This window comes from Hippocampus zosterae, chromosome 19 (assembly GCF_025434085.1).
Source record: "Hippocampus zosterae strain Florida chromosome 19, ASM2543408v3, whole genome shotgun sequence".
NCBI classification, from domain to species: domain Eukaryota; kingdom Metazoa; phylum Chordata; class Actinopteri; order Syngnathiformes; family Syngnathidae; genus Hippocampus; species Hippocampus zosterae.
In genome coordinates this window covers 3,159,869-3,180,751 of record NC_067469.1, presented here as the reverse complement: position 1 = coordinate 3,180,751, position 20,883 = coordinate 3,159,869, and the positions used below count along the sequence as shown (strand labels likewise).

General features: G+C 46.5%; 1 protein-coding gene across 10 annotated transcripts in view; it reads right to left on the bottom strand.

Moving 5' to 3' along the window:
- The window catches only part of ptprk (protein tyrosine phosphatase receptor type K), a 70,351-nt gene that overhangs the window by 7,354 nt on the left and 42,114 nt on the right, over nt 1–20,883 (bottom strand). For 3 of the 10 annotated variants that reach the window (XM_052052499.1, XM_052052498.1, XM_052052500.1), the window contains exons 10-31: nt 20,044–20,156; nt 19,691–19,871; nt 14,489–14,671; nt 14,269–14,388; nt 14,085–14,194; nt 13,671–13,869; nt 13,078–13,183; nt 12,933–13,005; nt 12,732–12,854; nt 12,579–12,653; nt 12,219–12,255; nt 8,611–8,746; nt 7,105–7,134; nt 4,635–4,795; nt 4,263–4,298; nt 2,504–2,691; nt 2,235–2,322; nt 1,892–2,037; nt 1,213–1,230; nt 589–625; nt 386–483; nt 156–272 (exon numbers count right to left, since the gene is read on the bottom strand). In XM_052052499.1, the coding sequence (XP_051908459.1) occupies nt 156–272; nt 386–483; nt 589–625; nt 1,213–1,230; nt 1,892–2,037; nt 2,235–2,322; nt 2,504–2,691; nt 4,263–4,298; nt 4,635–4,795; nt 7,105–7,134; nt 8,611–8,746; nt 12,219–12,255; nt 12,579–12,653; nt 12,732–12,854; nt 12,933–13,005; nt 13,078–13,183; nt 13,671–13,869; nt 14,085–14,194; nt 14,269–14,388; nt 14,489–14,671; nt 19,691–19,871; nt 20,044–20,156 (2,375 nt within the window). Of the gene's footprint in view, nt 1–155; nt 273–385; nt 484–588; nt 626–1,212; nt 1,231–1,891; nt 2,038–2,234; nt 2,323–2,503; nt 2,692–4,245; nt 4,299–4,634; nt 4,796–7,104; nt 7,135–8,610; nt 8,747–12,218; nt 12,256–12,578; nt 12,654–12,731; nt 12,855–12,932; nt 13,006–13,077; nt 13,184–13,670; nt 13,870–14,084; nt 14,195–14,268; nt 14,389–14,488; nt 14,672–19,690; nt 19,872–20,043; nt 20,157–20,883 lie in introns of those variants that run through there. The other 7 variants (XM_052052501.1, XM_052052502.1, XM_052052503.1 and 4 more) reach the window with 7 other exon arrangements.

Here is a 20,883-nt window from a genome sequence, read left to right as displayed (position 1 = left end):
ATAGTACTCTGGATGCGGTTTCAAAAATTCCCCCTCCCCCATTGGACTGTGGAATGAACTATAGATCACTACATAAAATAAAAAACAACCCCCCCCAAAAAAAAAACCTCCAACACAGCCAACAAGTAGCTGTGGAACACCATTTGACAACTCACTCGCTCCAGTGTGAATGTGCGGACCACATATTCGGCAAGGGGCTCCACCTCAACAAAGGTCACTTTAAAGTCACCGTACACCTCTGCGTCATCCGGCCAGTACTTGTAGCACTTCACCTGCCGTCAAACCAACACACAAAAACTTAGAATTAGCTGGTACTGAATGAGTTAATTATATAGGAACCATTGCGAAATATTTGTAACACCCGGGTGGAGAAAACACAACTTACCCTTCCGACCTCAACGAGATTGGTCACCATGACGATACAGGCGGACTGTTCCTGCCACACCATCCTCCAGAAATCATAAACGGTCTCATGCACAGGACCTGCAATCGTAAAGCTTCACCTTTTAGGGCTTTGTTAGGCCACCGATATTCCATTTTACATCCGTTTGTGTTGTTGTCGATGTCATTTGCTTGAATGCGGCTCACCTTGAGTAGCGATGTAGTGGCTTGGTCTCTGATAACCCTGCAAGCACAAAACAAAAGCGGAGGTTACTGATTTTCAATCCCAGTCCATTTCAACGGGATTGTCGAGAAAGAACAGGTCAGGTTTCTCCCGCCTACAATCGGGCCATCATGATGAGCATCACCGCCGCGATCTACACTCACACTCCCAATTAAATTTGAGCTCTCCACTGAGAATGGGCTAGCAGAGGATGAAATAACGTCCGATTGAACTGAATTACCGTGCATTTTTAAACACTTAAGACTCAACATTTTAAAAAGAAGAGCGTCATATTCAACAAATGAACCCGTGTGATCAAACGTGTCACCTTTCCAAACCGTCACGTGTGCACATGGCAACAAGGGACTGTCATGTCCAAAGGGTATGAGACACAAAAAGGGAGTCGACAAGCGCAGTGAAAGCGATGCAAAGTGAGGGAAGGAAGAAAAAAAAAAAACAAAAACAGGGCGAGATGAGGTGAGAGCTCTCAGACGGCGAGAGCTCAAAATGGGGCAAAGTGGAGACAGAGCCTGGCCTTGAGCATTTGACGGCTGCTTGGCGCATGAATGGATGTAAAACGAATGAGAAGAGTCCACAGTGATACTTACATCCCTGTACAGCCAAATCTACAGGCCAGGCCACAGGCAGAAAGAACGAGTGGAAGAAAGAAGGAAGGAAAGAAAGAGAGCACAATAATGTCAGTGAGCGTCAACCCGGAAACAGAAAAGTTGCATTGATGTGAAATGTGGATGGACATGACCAAAAAAAAAAAAAAAAAAACAGAAAAACGAAACCCCAAAATAAATAAATAAAAACATTCTCAAAACTAGAATTAGATTAAATAGAAAGGACAAATCCTGAAGGAGAAGCAAATGATTTCTCATCTCGTTTGACCGAGTGCCTTTTGTGACATTTTTAGAGCTCAGTTTGAGAATTCTGAGATTGCCGTCTTGATATCATCACAGATTTGATGAAGCTGGAAGTGCCCGGTCTACTAGTCCTATTTCTAGTCTGCCGTCAGTGGCGGCAAGCAATCCGGTGACAGTAGATTACATAAAAACAGAACCAAAAAGAAGAAAATCAAGTGAAAATTGTGAAGTGAAAGTGGGTGAGAATGACGCATGATAAAAAGATAATGCTGAGGGGTGATCGACAAACAAAGTTTGAGTACGAAAGGTACGAACTTGACGTCGAAAGACAATACTACGAAGAATGCACACGGCACGTGGTGGGATGCGTGAAAAGTGAGCAATGGATGCAATTAAAAAGTATAGAGGCCTGACATACGAGCGAGGGAGTGTGGTTTCGTTGGTTTCGTTGGGAGCCAATAGTAGCATTCGGCGCCTTTCCACTTACATCGATGTAGTTGGCGTTGATGTAGTCGGAGGAGGGGTCGTCTTCGATGGGCTGGAGAATAACCCTTGAATGATCATCTGAAGAAATACAACAGAAGGACGAGTTTGGAAAGGACAAAATGTGAGCCGGTGAAAGAAAAACAACCAATCAAAAATGCGTCAATATTGTTTCTCCTTCTATTTGCGTGAGGGCCCCCTTTCTTCTTTTCTCCTGGAAACGTACAAGTTATGCAAATTTTTTTTTATGCTTTAAAAAAAAACATGTACTGGCTCACATGCTATGATGTTGCCATAACGGTTCTTGGTGCGGTTTTGCTCCTTCTTTGCCACGTCCCACGTTGCTGACTGGCCTTCGAAAAAACTCTGGATCACCAACAGCACACACAAAAACAGAAAACAACATGAAATGGGACATATGTGCCATCACCTTCCTCATGAGGGTCTCGGGTGGGCCGGAGCCGGCCGGGGGCTGGTTGCCGGCCAATGGCAGGACAACGCGGCCATACTCAGCAAGAGCACCGATTAAGAGTTCTTGCCGACTTACTTCATATTCCTCTTTGAAGCCGTAGCTGTCGGACGTCTTCATCAAATTGATGTGTTGCAAGAGGTCGGCCACTCTGATGGCGGGGTGGAGCTGTCCCGTCTGATAGGGCGATTCGGTGCCTTCGCAATGATAGCGGGGGACATCCAGGAGCCTGCTGTTCTCCGCCGCCGACGCACTGTGATTCTCGTCTGCGCGGGGGGAGATTATTCAGAGTTAAAGCTGGCTCCCCCCCCATGAAAAAAAAAAAAAGTGGGGGTAATAACTTGAGATTTGTTTCCACTTATATTATTGGTAACTTGCTTCTTGGTATTTGCATTTGGGTGCCTACCTGTGATTGGAACTACATGTCCAAGCAGCAGTTAAAAAAAAAAAAAAAAAAAAAAAAGAAGGAAAAAAAAAGTCAGTAAAATGTCAGACTGGGGTGGGGGTTGATTCGTCAAGGGTGTTTGTTGAAAGAAGCACATGTAATGAATGATGTCCTCCCAGACTGACAGGAAATGGGGACGTGAGCATCGTTGATAGATTATCCCACCCAAAAAAAAGCCTACGTTTTTTTTTTTTTTAAATTTTAAATTGACCGCTTCCTTTGCCGCTGAATTGATGCCGATCCAGATGAAGACTACTTAGCCTGCAGTTCCCCGAGTTGAGATTAGTCACCGATTGACACGGCGTATAATACCCAAGCTCGGGGGTCGCCACAACCAACTGGCTCGTCTTCGCAACCACTTATTAAATGACGTTGTTTATTGCATCCACCCGATGCTTTTCTCCGCTCCGAGGACGTGTCAGCTCATTAACGGCTGCTAAGATTTGTTATTGCCCTCGCCAGGCCAATTAACAGTAAACCTGACCTGACAGCGTCTTTTTAATTCAAGACTTTGCCGCTCCTCCCCCCCCCCCTCCCCCCTTGTCCTGTGACGCGATTGGCCGGGACAGAGTGGAGCAACACCTTTCAGTCCAAATTAAAGGTTATGAAAGGCATGAGCAACACTGTTTTGGTGGCTCTTGGGAGGTTTCGGAGGCCATGGGGGCATGTTCCAACCGATTGTGTTACACTGTCAAAGCCAAACTAAACCCAAGGCATGAAAACGGCAAACAACTACGGTTTCATGAGTTCAGAATAAATACCACAGATGCCAGTATTGACAACACACTCCCCTCTTTTCTCAAGCATCAGTGTCCGCTTTGTGGAGCGGGGGAATTACATGCCTCTCAAAAGCAGTCTAAAAATGTGGAAATAATTAGGTCTCAAAGGGGCGGTGGGGGGTTTGTAATTACACGCACTATCCCAAGTGCTCAGTGGGAAAGCGGAAAGCATGGCCGGACTTTGGCGTGATTGAAGTAACTGTAAACACGGTCAGCTGCGCCGTAAGGGGCTAAGTTTTCACGCGAGAAATATTGACGGTTGTCGTCTTTCGAGCTCTCGCGCCACAAGGCGAAATGTCTATTTCGCTGTGTTTACATTTGTTGTCGCTCCTCAGACTTGACGAGCGCCTTGTTGTTCAAGCTTAACTATCCACCCAATGCACAGACAGATGCCGGCGGTACAACGCACAAGAGACTCCGAGATGGGATGGACGCCGATGAGTTGCAAATGGGAACTGTTTTTTTTTTTTTTTTTTAACAGTAAACCAGGGCTGAATGATGCAAGGCGACAGACAAGACAGGGTCTCACGAAAGATGATGATGACTGGTGACCGCTACGGGCTATTCGTACGGGTGAGAGGTGTGACATATTCAACCTATTGGGGGGTCTCACCTAACACAGCGGTGGGGACCAGCGGATCGTTGGGCACTGCGGGGAGGAAGCACCGTGAAGAAATATGTTGGCAATTTCACGCTCGCTCAAATGAGTGTTAGAGGCAAGACGAGATTTTGCGCGACGAGTTCTCAAGGTCTGACTAGCGAGTGCAAAAAGTTGCATTTCGACCACTTCGCTTTTATGCGCAAAAGCAACACTAACAGAAAAAACAAGAAACCGATCAATGTATTTGGTCTGCAGAGTCCAGATGTGTTGGTAAGACGAATCCTCTGCGCCAAAAGTGCAAGCTTAACAACAGGTTGAGATTTTGTACGACTATTCGGCTTCGTGTAACTTATGATGATCATATGAAAGGATAAAGCAAGGTACATCTGCTGTTGTGGTTGTGCGAGTCCATGAAGGTCACTGCCATGGGGTCCTCCGCGTGCAGAGTGCTCTGGTCGGCGTAGCTGCGGTCCATGGCATTGACCATATGCGTCATTTCCTGGCGGGTGGTTCCGATGGCGTCCTTACGCTTCTTTGCGAGCTTCCTGTCAGGGGGGGGACGCAAAAACACCAGCGGAGTCAGACAACAGTCTAAGGGATTTTTTTAAAAATGGCATCAGCTGGCCTGCAGGACACTGCTAGCATGGTCGCTTTTTAACATGAAAAAGACCAGATTTCCTCATATAGTGGCTACTTATTGTCCAGATATTGATTAAAAGTAATTTCAACTGAATAAAAGTATGATTTAAAAAAAAAAAATAGAATGGACATGCACAACAATGCCGCGCAAGCACAGATGCTACTTTTCTGAAGCTAAATTGCTACGAGTACTCCAGTCTAAATTTCGTTTCAGTCGCTACTGATGTACTGGCGAGCAACAGAGATCAAATGGGCTGAGGTAACCTTCTAATGACCATTGGTGAGCGTCTACGCATTGAGGCGATCGTAGCGGAGGCATTTCCAATATTTGCTTTTAATGGGAAGATAGCCACTTATCTGAGGAAACGCAGCGTACCAAGTATCTAGCCTAGCTGTGGGCTGCAGGTGGCCGATTCAAGATGCAAAGGAAAAGGAGAAGAAAAGAGGAGAGGAAGAAAAAAAAAAAGAAGAGGAAAAGAAACAGGCAAGGATGGCAGATGTGAAATAGCAGATGGCAGCATGTACCGGGCTCGACTGAAGGAGCAAAGGGGGGGACGAAATGACCCTTGAACTCAGGTTAGCCAAAGACAAAACCTTTCTTAGTAGGTGTGCTGCCAGAAGAAAAAAAAAACACATTCAAACGCCCGGTCAAAGGATCTTCAAGATTAAAGTATTTCTTCATCTGACAGCAGGCATTTTGAAAACTCCCGATAGGAGATAAGGTGGCAAGGCACAGCATTGACTCAACACGCTACTGATTTTAGAAATCCCGTTGAGGGTCAGGTCGGACAGAGTCGAGCATTATGAGAGGAAGAGATGCATCTTCGTCGGAACACCTTACTATTTCTCTCCAAAGGCTGTTGACATACAACAGAGTGAAACTAAGAAGTGTTTGGAAAAAGCGCAGAAAGAAAAGGTGTTAAAAGGAAAGTGTTTCACAGAAGGAGGAAAAAAAAAAACAATTTGAGATGTAAATAGTGAAACGGAATTCCCAGGAGGCCCAGTACAAAAAAAAAATTAAAAATCCAATGAGAACAAAGACCTGAGCAGACTTTGAGCATGACAAAGCAAGTTATGCACCCTGAGCCGTGGTACGTATCAGTTCAGACAACTTGCATCCCATTTACTGACACGGCGCCGGCCGAAATTTGATCAAATCTGAACCACGTCTTCAAAACGCTCGAGGTGAACCCAATAATAATTCCCCTTGGAAAGTTTCACTAAGTTGCCAGACTGATACGCTGATACGACTCTGACTTCTTCCCCGGTAGCCAGGTGGGAAACATGCTGCACTTTAAAAAAAAAAAATTCTTCTGTGACCTCATTTGTCCTCAAAATACACCAACAGCGAAGGTCTCACACACGCAAAGCACCCACAGAGCCACACTCTCTGTACCGACCAAGTAACGCAAAATATCTGGTTCATGGAACAGGACAACTACGGAGAGATTGGTCAAATTTGATTCACTTGGCGTTGCCACTTTAGGCCACCGAGAGCAGGCTTCAAGAGCAGAGAGAAAACAAGTCGTGCGGAGAAGACGCGGAACCACCACAGGAGCAAAACAAAAGGACTCCCATAAAAAAAAAAAAGAACAGGGCGCAGTGGTTCAGATCCACTGTCAGCAAAGAGACTTTAGTGTCCATGATACCTGTGACTTGATGGTCGGATGGATGGTCACATGACTACATGCACACAAGAGCTACAAGTCACAAGTGCAGCATTCTTTTTTCAAATAACACGCTCGTCGGGCCCGTGTGGTCCCACTCCGGCCTGCTTTGTAGACAGCTTGGGCCCTTAAAGCGAGACGTCTGCTTCAGAGCGACTTTGGAGCATATGTGGAGGACACCGGGGCTGAGGGCAATTCACATTCAGTTCAGTCTTAGTTGGACTACGATCTCCGGTTTGGTTTTGTGCACGTGTCGCCGCTTTCTCCATTCGCTCCGTGTTACCGAATACGTGAAAGATTCGAATGTGAAGACGAGCTGCTATGACTGAGGCGGCAGTGAATTGTCCCCCACCCTGGCAGGGCGTCAATGAGGATGGCTTTGGCTGGTTGGTCAGAGCTGAAAATGTGTGTTTTCTCTTGAAAAAAGTATACTGCATCTTTAAAAAAAAAAAAAAAAAAAAAAGAACAACATCTAGCCACTAAATTAGCCCAGTAAGAGATCGGCAGCTGGACACCGCTGACTGTTGGCTCGCTTGTTGTTTACTTACAGGTAATAAGAGTACGAATAGTAGGTCCTCCTGGGGTTGTGAGCCAATCAGAAAGCAAAGAGACATAAGGGTCATGAATATGCAAATGAGGACAATACTGTCCCTGCAGGAACCAACCAGCAACAACAGAAACAGAAGAAAGCATATTTGGGTCATGCAAAAAAACAAAAAAAAGCAAACAAAAAAGATTGTTTGCAATACTAGGGGGCTCTTTTGCAAAAAAAAAAAAAAAAAAATCAGTTTCAAAGCTGAAAACAAATTCCAAAAGAATCAAATGACTGGTCACAATGAACTCAATACAAGCCGCTAGACTTCCTTTCTCCGGTTTCCACTTTGTAACCATCCTTTGCAATAGTTTGCTGCCACGATTCATCCTCAAGATTAGAGATCGATTGGATGTTTAACAAGTGTGGGGGTCAAAACTTTGCCATCTTCGTCCCACCATTTTAAAGATGCAGTATTGCTCAAAGTTCTAAGAAGGTTCAGTGACGATGGATATTGATCTCCCCAAAGATTCTCAACCAGAAAACAGTGGTGATCATTTGATCCACATTCTCATAAATCAAAGACAAAAAAAAAAGCATTCCAACCCAACTGTTGCGGGCATCAACATTCAACATTTCATTTCACTTGTTCACATTTGAAAAAAGGGGCTGCTGCTGGAGAGTGCGGCTAACCTTTAGTAAGTTGTAGTTGTTCCGTTTCGCCACATGGTGATGCTGTGCACCAAACTATGACCGACAGCAATACAAGCGCCTCCATGTTGCATTCAGTCGGCGAAAAAATATTTTAGACACTTAAGCAGCAGGCTGATGTTTTTTTTTTTTTTTGGACCACTTGGTACTCACAGTATGTATAATTACGGATATGGCTGCGTGTTTGCACTGTGCTGCATGAACGATATTGATCCAACCACATGACCCGAGTGAGCTCAGTCATGACCTTTCTGGCAACATGATACGTACTTTGTGTCGCGCGTGTGATATGAATTTGTTTTTGTATTTGTAGACTATATTACAATTGTTAATCAGATGATTCTGACTGAGGGGGCTCACGTCTGCCCCTTGGTGGGCCCGGTGACCCCTTTAAATATTCAGCATATGTTTCTTCCAGAGTAGCTGCGGTCTCTTCCGTCTCCTCCACTTCTCTCGATACGAAACGTTTATTCGTTATCGCTTGCTTATTACTTAACCTGACTTTGAGCATCTTGCCGTGGTGTAAATTTCTCTCTTTCAAGTAGTTGTTTCTTGAAGTGAGGGGGTAGACTTGTATCAAGTGTATTCTCCCCGCCAGCCCCCCCCACCCCAAAAAAAAAAATCTATCACCAAGAGTGCCTCTACAGGGAGATCAACGTTCATGATGGATGAATGAAGGATGGTGCTACGACAGCAAATATCGAGATGAACACAACAAGAGAATGTGCACATTTTCGTCTTGGCACGTTCTTTCACCCGCATGCGTGCGCACGGTGAGGCGACGCCAAGGTTTCGGGTCTGTGTCACTCACCTCTTCTTGACCAATAAGATGGCTACCAGCACCAGCAGAATGAAGACGAGGACACCGGCGCTGATGCCGGCGATCTTCACCACGCGGTCCGTCTGCTTGGCGGGGTCGGGGATGACTTCGGGCTCCTCGGTCGCCCCTTTGGCATAACGGACAAGTCGTCAGTTTTGTGGTCGGCTCTTTGCTATCTGAGTATGAACCGCTGATTTCAGTTCATTCAAGTCCATCATTTTCGAGTTTATGAAAAGAACGAAACATCAATTCTGTAAAAGAATGGGGTGCAAAAGTAAAAAAAAAGTACATATTTATCATTGTCTATTACTGTGCAGCCTTCTGTAAAGCAAATGTCACATGTGGGGGGGGGGGGGGGGCTGTCGAAATACCACCAACTTTGAGCGTGTTTGCGTTTATATCAAGACTTTGATATTCCTGCCAAAATAAATACCATGGTAACAGTCATTCGTGACGCAAATATAGCCAAAGCGTCTGTCTGGGGATCTCAGAAATATGAGTATTAATATCCACACTCAGCTCATTAAAACCGCGTGAGTGCATTTTCTATTGCCGTTTTAATATACTCCTCAATACAGTAAAAAAATAAACTATTATTCACAAGAACAAGACGTGGCGTCGTGGTGATCCTGTTGATCACAAAAGCACGGAGACTGTTTTGACGCTCCTCATCTCTATTTCGTGATCTCATAACGCCGGAACCGTTGGGATTGCACTGTCAGAACATTAGCGCATTAGGATCATCCAAATACCTGTAATCCAAAATAAAGACAAATGCAAAACTAGACGTCATGCCGCGTATCCATCGAACGCTAATCCACTTACAATGCTAAATATCAACAAGATAAACATAATCTCTTGTTCTTTTTAATTTTTTTTATTTTTTTTTTAGAATTTTCATCTGCCGCCTTGTTTGTAAGCATATTATCTGGTTCTAAAATGTTTCACACGCAGGGGCCTTTGAAAATGCAACATTATGTAATGTTAAACATCTACATCATAAACGCTTTGGACGAAAGGACACCAAACGATGCACTTAGATGGTGGATCTTGAGGAAATTGAGATACATAGGACGGCTACTCAGTGTTAGTTTATCAACATGAGTGTCATTGTCGGCTCTAAAATTATTTTATGGATTATTTTTTGGGGAAGACATTTTTTAATATCCATCCATCCATCCATTTTCTGAACCGCTTAATCCTCACTAGGGTCGCGGGGGGTGCTGGAGCCTATCCCAGCCGTCTTCGGGCAGCAGGCGGGGGACACCCTGAATTGGTTGCCAGCCAATCGCAGGGCACACATAGACGAACAACCATTCGCACTCACACTCACACCTAGGGACAATTTAGAGCGTCCAATCAGCCTGCCACGCATGTTTTTGGAATGTGGGAGGAAACCGGAGCACCCGGAGAAAACCCACGCAGGTCCCGGGAGAACATGCAAACTCCACACAGGGAGGTCGGAGCTGGAATCCCTGTTCAGCGGGTTTTGTTGCACTCAGACATGAGAGTAAAGGGGGTGGGGTGGCACACACACACACAGTATTTGGAAGGTTCCAACTAAGTATGACCTCATCATGCCCGCAGTAGCTTTTAATTCCTGTAAAAAAATTATCCAGGTCAGTACACTCACACTCACACATACATACACGAAGCAAAAAGTCCCCGAGGCGGCGATGGCAATACACAATAACCGAGACGACCTAATAGGACCACCAACACTTAATCCCCCTTTCCCGGATGCACGCCTCAGCGCGCGCACACTTGCAGACGGGCGCAGGGAGAGAAAGGAGGGGACAGTCGTCTGACCTCTGCGACCATTAGTGTGCCTTTCTCCCTTATCACTGCGGGAACATTTCAATTCTGTCAACTTCGCTCATGTTTCCAAGCGGCCGGGCCGCACCACGAAAGGGACAATGACCTGTTTAATACTCGGCAAACACAAATCACAAGATGATGACACTGGTAACTTGAGCTCTCCTAAACTGTCCTCCAATTTGAGAGGGAAAATGAGACGCCACACGAAATGGAACCGAGCCGCCGCTTGGGGACCTCATACAAGTTTTCTCTGCGTGAATTTCCCCGTCCATGTGTCCTCAAACTAACCCCGCGGCCTACAAGTGAATTTGATCCACCCCGCCGCACATTTTTACAAATAAAACCTTGGACCAACTGTCGAGGACTCAAAACATTTCACAAATACACATAAGGTACTCTCATATACATGACTGAAATGCTTTCACAGACTACTGAATTTTTTTTTTTTTGCAAGGCTCAAGATTTCTACTCAGACTCGCCATTGGCCGAGCAGCGTGAGGGGGCGGGGTCTACAGTGGCTCACTTGACAGGGCAGAACCGAAAACGATCTAATTTCAGTGAGCTGTATTCTTTTTTTTTGGATCCTTCGAATGTTACAGACGCCTTTACCGAAACACCTGGAAACGATTATAAATTGTGAACCCCGCCCGCAGAATATCATAATAGTCTCCGACATACATTCAAGCCAGATTTTTTTTTTTCAATCTCCAGTCTAATGTCTCCTGATTTTGCTGTGTTGTCTATTTACAGTTCCTTACAGATTTGTGCAAACTTGTTAAAACGGATGGATCTGGATAATAGGTGACTAATAATGATTGCAACCAGAAGAAGTGACTTCTCTCTATCGAGCTGTCCGCTCCATAACCCAGCCGTTATGGCGCACACAACTAAATCCACTTTAATGATTCTCTCTGCGGTCATTAAGGCTGATTGTACTCGAAATAATGTCCCCTTTTTACAGTCTGGTTTTAACAATCCTTCAAGGTCTAGGGGGGGCAGAGCCTGGTCTGTCAGTTCAGTGAAGGCTGACAAGACTCCTCCTTTTTTTTTTGGATTACGATAACGACACAAATGCGTGCGTGCGTGCGCCGACTCTGACCTTTCCTCTTCGCCATTTCACCGAAATGATGTTTAAATTTATGTCATTAAAAGATGGACTGTCGAGATCCACAATTCAAAGACCAACCGGCAGAGCTTTTCACATCCAAGAGCGGCTGTTGGAACCGCAATGTGCTCACAGCGCCGCCATTCACTTGCCACATGTTGTGTTAACATGCCCCCTCCCCAGATGCAAACATACACACACACACACACACACTCCCACACTTATCCGCGATGTAACCTGATCCTTTCCTGAAAACATCTATATACGTCTGTCTGTATTTCCAGGTTAAATAAGCATCTCCTGAAGCCAGTGCATTAGGCTGTCAAACATATGGCCGCAGATTAAAAAAAAACACGCATCACATTTAGACTCCGTGCACGCTGATCCTGCACGCACGCACGCACACACACACACACATATTTCTCTCTCTAGCATTATATTCTCTAATACTCATGATGCGGATGTCCGCTCTTATGGAACACTCCGCCGTTGCTAAGAGGATGATAACTTGTTAATGCAGTTCACAACAATCTGCTAGTAAGAATAAACGGCTTTTAGAGGGAGGGTTTTAAAAAAAACATCTAAACAGACTGATTTCATTGTAGCAACAACAACAATAAACAGTAATACGAACACTTTTTCATTGGAATGAATGAAATTAAATGTCGGTTCTTACCTTTAGTGGCAAGCCTCAAACACTGGGTTTTAGTTTCCTGAAGGGGGGAGAAAAAAAATACATCAAAATTACAACACAGAGCAGGAGTGGATTTAGATAAAAATGCGCCCTGCCATTTTTGGCTTTTGATGAGCGCCCTCGTAGCAGAGCACAACCCCATTGTGTTGACCGATTATGTATATTCTGAGCACCAATTATCAGACGTGATGCTTGATCGTCAAAGTTCATATTAGCGTGGCATTGTAGACCAATTCTAACATTATTTCGCGAGGCATTTAAGTTCCAAAGAAGCTTGTAGCAATAAGGCCTCTAGAAATATTGCTCGCCGGGTGTTCAGCGAGTGCTCATACGAGTATTTACCCGCTCGGTGCTGCTAACGGCTTGAAAGTAGATGTTGTAGTTCTTCCTGGGAGCCAATGGAGGATTCCAAAAACCCTGAGGATTAAAAAAAGCAATTGACCATCAGACAATAAATAGTTTTGACTCTCGCATTCACAAATGAAAGGGACATGCCTGGTAGGTCTTGTTGTCTCCAACCGTGAACGGGAGGGGCTCGGGGAGGTTGCTGGGGGACAGCTGAGCGGCATAATAATACGGGGATCCGCCGGTAGATGCGCTGTGATAAGAAACTGGAACCTGGGTGTGAAGCAAAACGCGATGTCAGGGCAAACTGAAAATGAGCCGACGATTTTTGTCAAGGATGTTGATCACCACCTCAAAACAATCGGAGGAGGTTTGGCGACGACTTCGCCGGGGATTGACTTCCTCCACGACAATCTGGTACGCGCTAGGAGAAAATCCAAAATCAAACGTAAGGTTTCTGGGTGGAGTTGCTCACCCAAAATACTGATGTAGTCACCTGACAGGTGCTCCTTTAGCCTGCGCCGGTTTCAGCAGAACAGTGATGGTTGTCGCAGTTTCATTGAGAAAGGCCTCTGTTCCATCATACTCATCTATGGTTGGGGCTAAAAAAAAAAACGGATGACACGTTAGCATCACAGTGACATAAAACTAGTCACGTCCCATCTAATAATATTGTACGGTGGTGGAAAAAGGGGGCGGCCCGGTAGCCCAGTGTTTAGCACGTCGGCTTCACAGTGCAGAGGTACCGGGTTCGATTCCAGCTCCGGCCTCCCTGTGTGGAGTTTGCATGTTCTCCCCGGGCCTGCGTGGGTTTTCTCCGGGTGCTCCGGTTTCCTCCCACATTCCAAAAACATGCGTGGCAGGCTGATTGAACGCTCTAAATTGTCCCTAGGTTTGAGTGTGAGTGCGAATGGTTGTTCGTCTATGTGTGCCCTGCGATTGTCTGGCAACCGATTCAGGGTGTCCCCCGCCTACTGCCCGAAGACAGCTGGGATAGGCTCCAGCACCCCCCCGTGACCCTAGTGAGGATCAAGCGGCTCGGAAGATGAATGAATGAATGGAAAAAGGGCTAATAAACATATTTCCCACCTGAAATATTCGTCGTGACATTCAAAGTGGTGGCAGGACCAAAGCCCTTGGAGGTGGAAGCTCGTATGGAGAGCTGGTAAGTGACGCCCGGGTGCAGCTGGGAGAAGAGGTGGTGGGTGGCGTTGGAGGGCAGGGCCGTCAGTCCCGGCCGCTGGAGGGCTACGGACGGATCGAAAGAACGCAGACCACTGTAGCCGATCTGTGGCGGGACAAAGAGGGGGGGAAAAAAAAAAAAAGTGAGCCCCAAAAAATAATTGTGCCCCATCGGACTTAATGAGCGGCCTTTTTTAGCGGCGGGACGACAGCAGGTACCGCCAGCTGCTCTTTAACTGGCGGCCGCTATTTTACCGCCGCAGCCCTGCCAGAGATTCATTTATTTAATAATCCTTCGTTGCAGCTGTAAAATAAACCCACCTCATATTGTATGATGATTCCATTGGGCTCCGATGGTTCCTTCCAGTGAAGAAGAATTCGATCCTCAAACGGTGTGGCTCGAACAGACTGGGTGGGAACCGCACCTGGAACTGTAAAACGATACATAGAGGTTGAAATTGCGGCGCCCAAAAAATGTCAATAAACAAACAAACAAACATCACACCATCTTCATCTGTTTGGATAATGGTTTCATCGCTCTCTTTCCGTCCCTCCGGATTGGTCAAAATCATTTTGAGACTGACGTTGGTGTAAGGTGGGAGATTCCCGACGATGTGGCGCGGTGCTGCAAAAGAACAACGTTTCATGATGTGGTCAGCAGAATGAAATATTGCGAAGCCCCGCCCCCCACACCTCCCAACACATTATGTCATGCTGTAGCTAACCTTTGGGGTCCATGTCCAGACAGTCGGCTTTGCTGCGGTTGTTGGCCGTCATGTAGTGATAACAGATGGTGACGTTGAAGGTATGACAGCGGGTGATGTTGTAACCCAACGATTCCCAGTCCACCGCGATCAGTCGGGACCTGGTCTCGGCAATCTTCAGTCTTTTGGGAGTGCGCATGGGTTCTGGATAGAGAAACGCAAACCGGTTACAGTTGGTACCCTTGAGTTGTGTACTGCATGTTAAACGTGCATTTCTCCATTAAGAGCGGAGCTTCGAGGGCTACCCGTCAACCTGCCATATTGTTAAAAGCCTATCGGACATGCCTTTTATTTTAGAGGCACAGCTACCACTCCCCCCCACCCCCAGCAGTTCAAAAACGGTTAAAACACATTTGCATTTCCTGGCATTAATGTAATTACACCCGTGTAAACAGATAATAGAAAACATCCATTGCCTTCGGATAAAAGTAGTGCGCAGCGCGCAGTGTTTTTTCGGGAGAAAATGATTACTTGTCATTCCGTGTTCGCATGGTAACAAATCGGCATCTCTCCACGATGCTACTGAAAGCAAACCTGTGATAACTTAAAGCGAGCAAAAAATGTATATAAATATCGTTTTCTGCATCTGCATCCTTCCGTACGTGCCTTCTTTCTGTTGAGGAGACGGCGCAAGGACACAAAGTTGTCGCTTGTGTTGACAAGCCATTATCTGTCCGTCGCTCACCACACATGCAAGACCCATCGCTGACACACTGTTATTACCCATAAATATGTGTGTGTGTGTGTGTCTCCGGTGCCTAGAGCCATAACTCTGGTTAAGCTTGCACAAAGTGTGTCCCTTAGGTTCGGGGTAATCTTAGTTTGACCCAAGATTGAGGTCACTATTGTTTATGGCTTTGTATCGAAAGGCTCTCTTGTAAATCAACGTAATCTCCTCTGAATTGTGCACATGACATAGAAACCTCCGTAGCGCCGATAAGAACCTATTGTCAAGGGCAAGTCTCGAATCACACACACACGCGAGCGCGGCCACTGTGGATGGACATTACGATTGAAATGGCTCACTATTAGAATCGCATAAAGACATGAGCGAGGGGAGGGCTAGGGTGGGGGGGGGGGAAAGAAGATGGAGAGGAGGGGAAGAAGACACCTCGGCAGGTCATCGTCAGTCGAGAAAACAAGATTGCTCGTTAATGTGAAAAGCTGCTCGTGGAGAGATGACATTTAAATGGTGGAACCTGCCTCGTGTTCTCGCCTCTCTCCGTCTTTTCACTTCGCTCGGCCAAATCAGTAATAAAAACAACCGGCTGCTGCGGATGCTAACGGCATCCTAAATGCCGTGTGGTATTCGTGCTCTTTCTCATTCATTATCGCACAGGTAAGCCGTTGGATAATAATTTATTAGTTCATTCATTCATTCATTCATTCATCTTCCGTACCGCTTGATCCTCACTAGGGTTGCGGGGGTTGCTGGAGCCCATCCCAGCCGTCTCCAGGCAGTAGGCGGGGGACACCCTGAATCGGTTGCCAGCCAATCGCAGGGCACACAGAGACGAACAACCAATCGCACTCACACTCACACCTAGGGACAATTTAGAGTGTTCAATCAGCATGCCACGCATATTTTTGGAATGTGGGAGGAAACCGGAGCACCCGGAGAAAACCCACACAGGCCCGGGGAGAACATGCAAGCCCGTTTGAAAACACGTGCAAATCCAAACCTGGACTAGCGCATTTCTGAGGAAGTGACAACTTTCCGTTTGATGGCCAGCGGTCTCGGTTGGCTTGTTTGGATGACATGCGTTCACATTTGATTTCATTCGAACCGAACTAAACGAGGAGTGTGTGTGTGAACGCCGCCGAAAAAGTCACGCCGCCCATATTTTCCGAGCCGCGACGCTTCTCGCTCGCGTCTGTTTGCTCAAAGGAAAGAAAGAACGAAGCAATTTAAGAGAGAAAATTAAACCCGGGCTATAGGGAGCAAAGGGAAGATAAAGGGAATGTAGGAAAGAGGAGGGGTTGGGGGGGGAAGACAACGGGAGGAGGATGCCTGGAACACGGCCAAAGTCATACGGGACCCGGTCCAATGGAAAACCACAGAGGCTGCCTTGTCCCCTTCCCCTCCTCCGGTAAACAGACAAACGGTGGGATTCATGTTGGAACTAAAAGGCTTTGTTCTCCACAGTCGGGAGCTTTGAAAAACAACAACAATACCAATAAACACCCAACAATAACACCAAGGACGGCGGGCGTCATATCAGCCCAACCCAGAGGTTGGAATAAAAAAACAAACACATAACAAAAGCGCTGGAATGAAACTAAATGAAATGGTCGTACACTAAGGATAAAACAAAACAACCCCCCCCCCCCAAAAAGAAAGAAACAATCTCTCAACAGACACCGCAGGGAGAAGCCAGGCTGCATGCAAGCCAGAGGCCCCTCGAATAAAAATGCTTTTGATGAAAAAACGGGAGAAAGGATGGGAGTGGGAGGGAGCAGAAAAGACTGACGGGAAATGCGGCAAAATCCACGCTAATCTGTCCAATTAGTTCTCGGTAATCCTTTCGCCGTCGCGAGGAAGAAACTGAAGTCATTCCATCCGTATTCGGCCCTCATTTCTACACATCTCCGCCTTCCTGCGGGCCTTCGAGATGCAGATTTGCACTTTCTTGCACGCTTTTCATCCACGTTTGCTTCGCTCAGGGTGGATTGCGTTGCGGGTCATCGCAACGGCCTTCGAGGATGGCACTCATCGGAGATCCAAACGGCCAAGCGCGTAAACAAAGTCGATGCGCGTTTAGTGACTCGAAAGCCACTTCGTTGAGCTCGGGTGTGTTTTCTGATCAAATAGTATAAAGTTAGAAAACACCTTCAATGTACAGTGTGTATCGCATAGGAAGTGCAAATCTTACGAGGGCTTTTTTTTTGGGGGCGCCCAGAAATACTGCCAAAGTACTCTCTTGTACTTTCTGTGTGTGTGTGTGATTTTGGAGGCTTTTGGATTAAAAGCTACTTCAACAGCCGCAAACTCTTCACTCCAACTCTATTATATTTCAGTCTTCAGACAAGAGCAATAAATCACCACAGAGGGAAAAACCGAGAAGTGTGTGTGTGTGTGTGTGTGTGTGGGGTAAAAAAAAAAAAAAAAAAACATGAACTCAGACAGAAAATGCAGAAACGGTGCAGACAACTAAATCAGGGGTGCCCAAACTTTTTGGATCGAAGATCTACTTTTTGATCAACTAACCTCACGGGATCTACCCTTACCGGCGCGCGCACGCACGCACACACACACACACACACACACACACACACACACAAATGTAAGATTTACCTGCTTTATTTTCCATCCATCCATTTTCCGAACCGCTTAATCCTCACAAGGGTCGCGGGGGGTGCTGGAGCCTATCCCAGCCGTCTTCGGGCAGTAGGCGGGGGACACCCTGAATCAGTTGCCAGCCAATCGCAGGGCACACAGAGACGAACAACCATCCACGCTCACATTCACACCCAGGGACAATTTAAAGCGTCCAATCAGCCTGCCATGCGTGTTTTTGGAATGTGGGAGGAAACCGGAGCACCCGGAGAAAACCCACGCAGGCCCGGGGAGAACATGCAAACTCCACACAGGGAGGCCGGAGCTGGAATCGAACCCGGTACCTCTGCACTGTGAAGCCAACGCACTAACCACTGGACTACCGGGCCGCCGTCTGCTTTATTTTATTTTTAATTTTTTTTTTTTTGTGAAAATGAGACTGATTAGTGTGCAGTGTATATTAACACAAAAAATATATTACTAACATGTACAAAGACACACAAATGGTTGTTTGTTTTTTTTTCTTCTTGACACTCCTCGGATCTACTTGGGACCTGTCTTAGATCTCCCGCCAGATCAGGATCTACCTAATGGGCCCCCCTGAACTAAATAATTCCCATCATCTCATTGAACTAAATAGTCATCGGATTCATGCTCTTGATATCGTTTTGCCCATTCCGAGTTTTATCTTTGCGTTTATTGTGCAGGGGCATCTACCTGTAATATTCAGTCAACTACAGAGGTTGGGATCAGACACACTTAAGCAAACGGAGAAGGCCAAGGCGCCATTACCATTTAAATAACATCGGGCGCCGCGCTATGAGCGTCGCGAGGCGCGCACGCACCATTCCGCGTTTTTGCGCGCGTTTGTCCGTATGCGCGCGAAAAGCAGCGTGACATCGTTTCAATATTAAAGGCGGCAAACGTGCGATTTAGCATATGGAATATGATGCTCTTGTTTCAGGGGTGTGTGTGGGGGTGGGGTCCTCTTTCAAGATGTTGCACACCACGAGATGACTCTATCAAGAGTGGTTGTGAACAGTAGGGGGTGGGGGTGGGGGTCCGACGCACGGATGGCCCCACGTCGTGTTCCATGACAAAGAGTTAGCGTCGTTGGCGCAAAAAGCCGTGAGTGACGAGAAGATTTAATTTTCTAGCCCGTCCAAAAAGGAAAACAGCTCCATACACGACACGCGCGTGGAGGAAGTCCCTCGCCTTCAATAAGCGCACGCAATAACGCACAAGCATCGGTTTGGCGGACACCAGTCAGGCCCCGCAGTTATGAATTTTCATCTCTTTTTCATTTTCCTTCACAAGTTTCATCACTCTGGCACTTCTCTGGCCGCGCGCGCGAGCGACTTCACTCCTGTGTATTTTCATCATCTGCCATCATTGCCGCCTCATTCTGTTTCTCATTGCTTTTCTTCGGAGCCCCCCCCCCACCTCCCACCCACCCTCGCTCCGTCCCTCTCCCCCCAGGCCAGCTGTGTTCTTATTTCATCCGTTTATTTCTACAAATGTCAGACAGAGTTTCTGCCCTCTGCCTATTGATCCACCGGGAGACTGATATGGAATGAAGAAAGAGAAGAGAGGGAAGAAGTGAAGGACGAAGCCGGAGCGAGTCGTCTTCGTCGACGCTTGCTGGTGTCGCGTCTTTTGTGAAGCGCGTTGAGTTACCTCGTGTATGAAATGTGCCGTTTAATTAAAACGGCCTTAAAAGCATTTCTTTTCATGATATCATGATGATATGGATAATCGTTTGGCTCACGCTAACCGCCATATGAAATGATCAGCGCTTTTGTTTTTGAATCACATCTTGAAGCAAAATAAAATGCAGGACTTGTCCAAAGAGAAATGTTTCGAAACTATTTTTCGTTGTTGCCTACCTGCGCATTTTGTCCGCGTGATGAGCGGAGGTCCGGCTTTGCCCGTCCCGCCCTCTCCCGGCCGCGTGAGCAAGACTCGGATCTCGTACTCGGTGTCCGGGTCGAGATGCCATAACTTATAGTTGGGGGAGTTGACCGCGTGCGTCTCGATCCAACTGCCTGACGTCATGCGGTACTCCACCTTTGGGAAAATTCACGTTCAATTCAACATCATGAGGCGTATTAAATGGATTTTGACGCCGATTTATGTTGTGAAATCAGATCAGAAAACACACAAACCTGGTAAGAGATTTATTTACGATGCAAAAAAATAAAAATAAAAGTACATAATAGCTTCTTGAGCAAATACACACCTCTTTGAGTATAATAGGACCGTCTCCAAATATGGAGTTGGCGTTGAGCTGAATCAGCAGGTAGGTCGGCCCAACACCGAGCAGCTGGGGCGGGGCTATGGGGTGCGGAGGCTCTGGGGAGGGAAAACAATGAATAGGATCAACATAAAGCAAGCTTCACGGAGTCACGCGGGAATGACAGAATGCGCTAAAAAAAAAACAACAAAAAAAAGCAACAAAAGGAACAGGAGAGTCTGGGGGATACGCTGTAGTCGCAGTGATGGAAAGCCTCGGGAACGGTGAAACATAACGGTAATTCAAACAGGGAGCACCTCGAGAGAGCACAGACCTCCGCCAAGGCGATGTATGTGTGTGTGTGTGTGTGTGTGTGTTTTTTTTTAACCTTTTAAGAGCTTACACAGACAAAACAAAGGACTTGCTCTGATGAATGATTATGGTGGAGATGTTTGCCACGGATGGAAAGGTAGCAGCAGCTCAGAGAGGAGCAAGTGTCAATGGATGGTCAATTTAGAGGCTTTCGGCTTGAATATTTTGCCACCAGAGCCAGGCCACACCCATGGAAGATTACCCTCCAATTCAAAAGAACCCCCCCCACCCCATCTGTGGTGACATATGAATACCAGCAGAAAGAATCGGCGATGATGATGGGCATCACATTGGATGGCCTTCTCTCTCTCCGTTCACATGCCATGCTTTTTAAGAGCTTCATTTCAGGCCTATTCGCCGATTCCTTCTCTCCTAATACGAATCGCATCACGCAATATCGTTATTTGGAACGTGCTGTAGCGAGGAACATAACATCATTTCGATTGACTTTCAAACGGCAGCTTGTAGATGCGA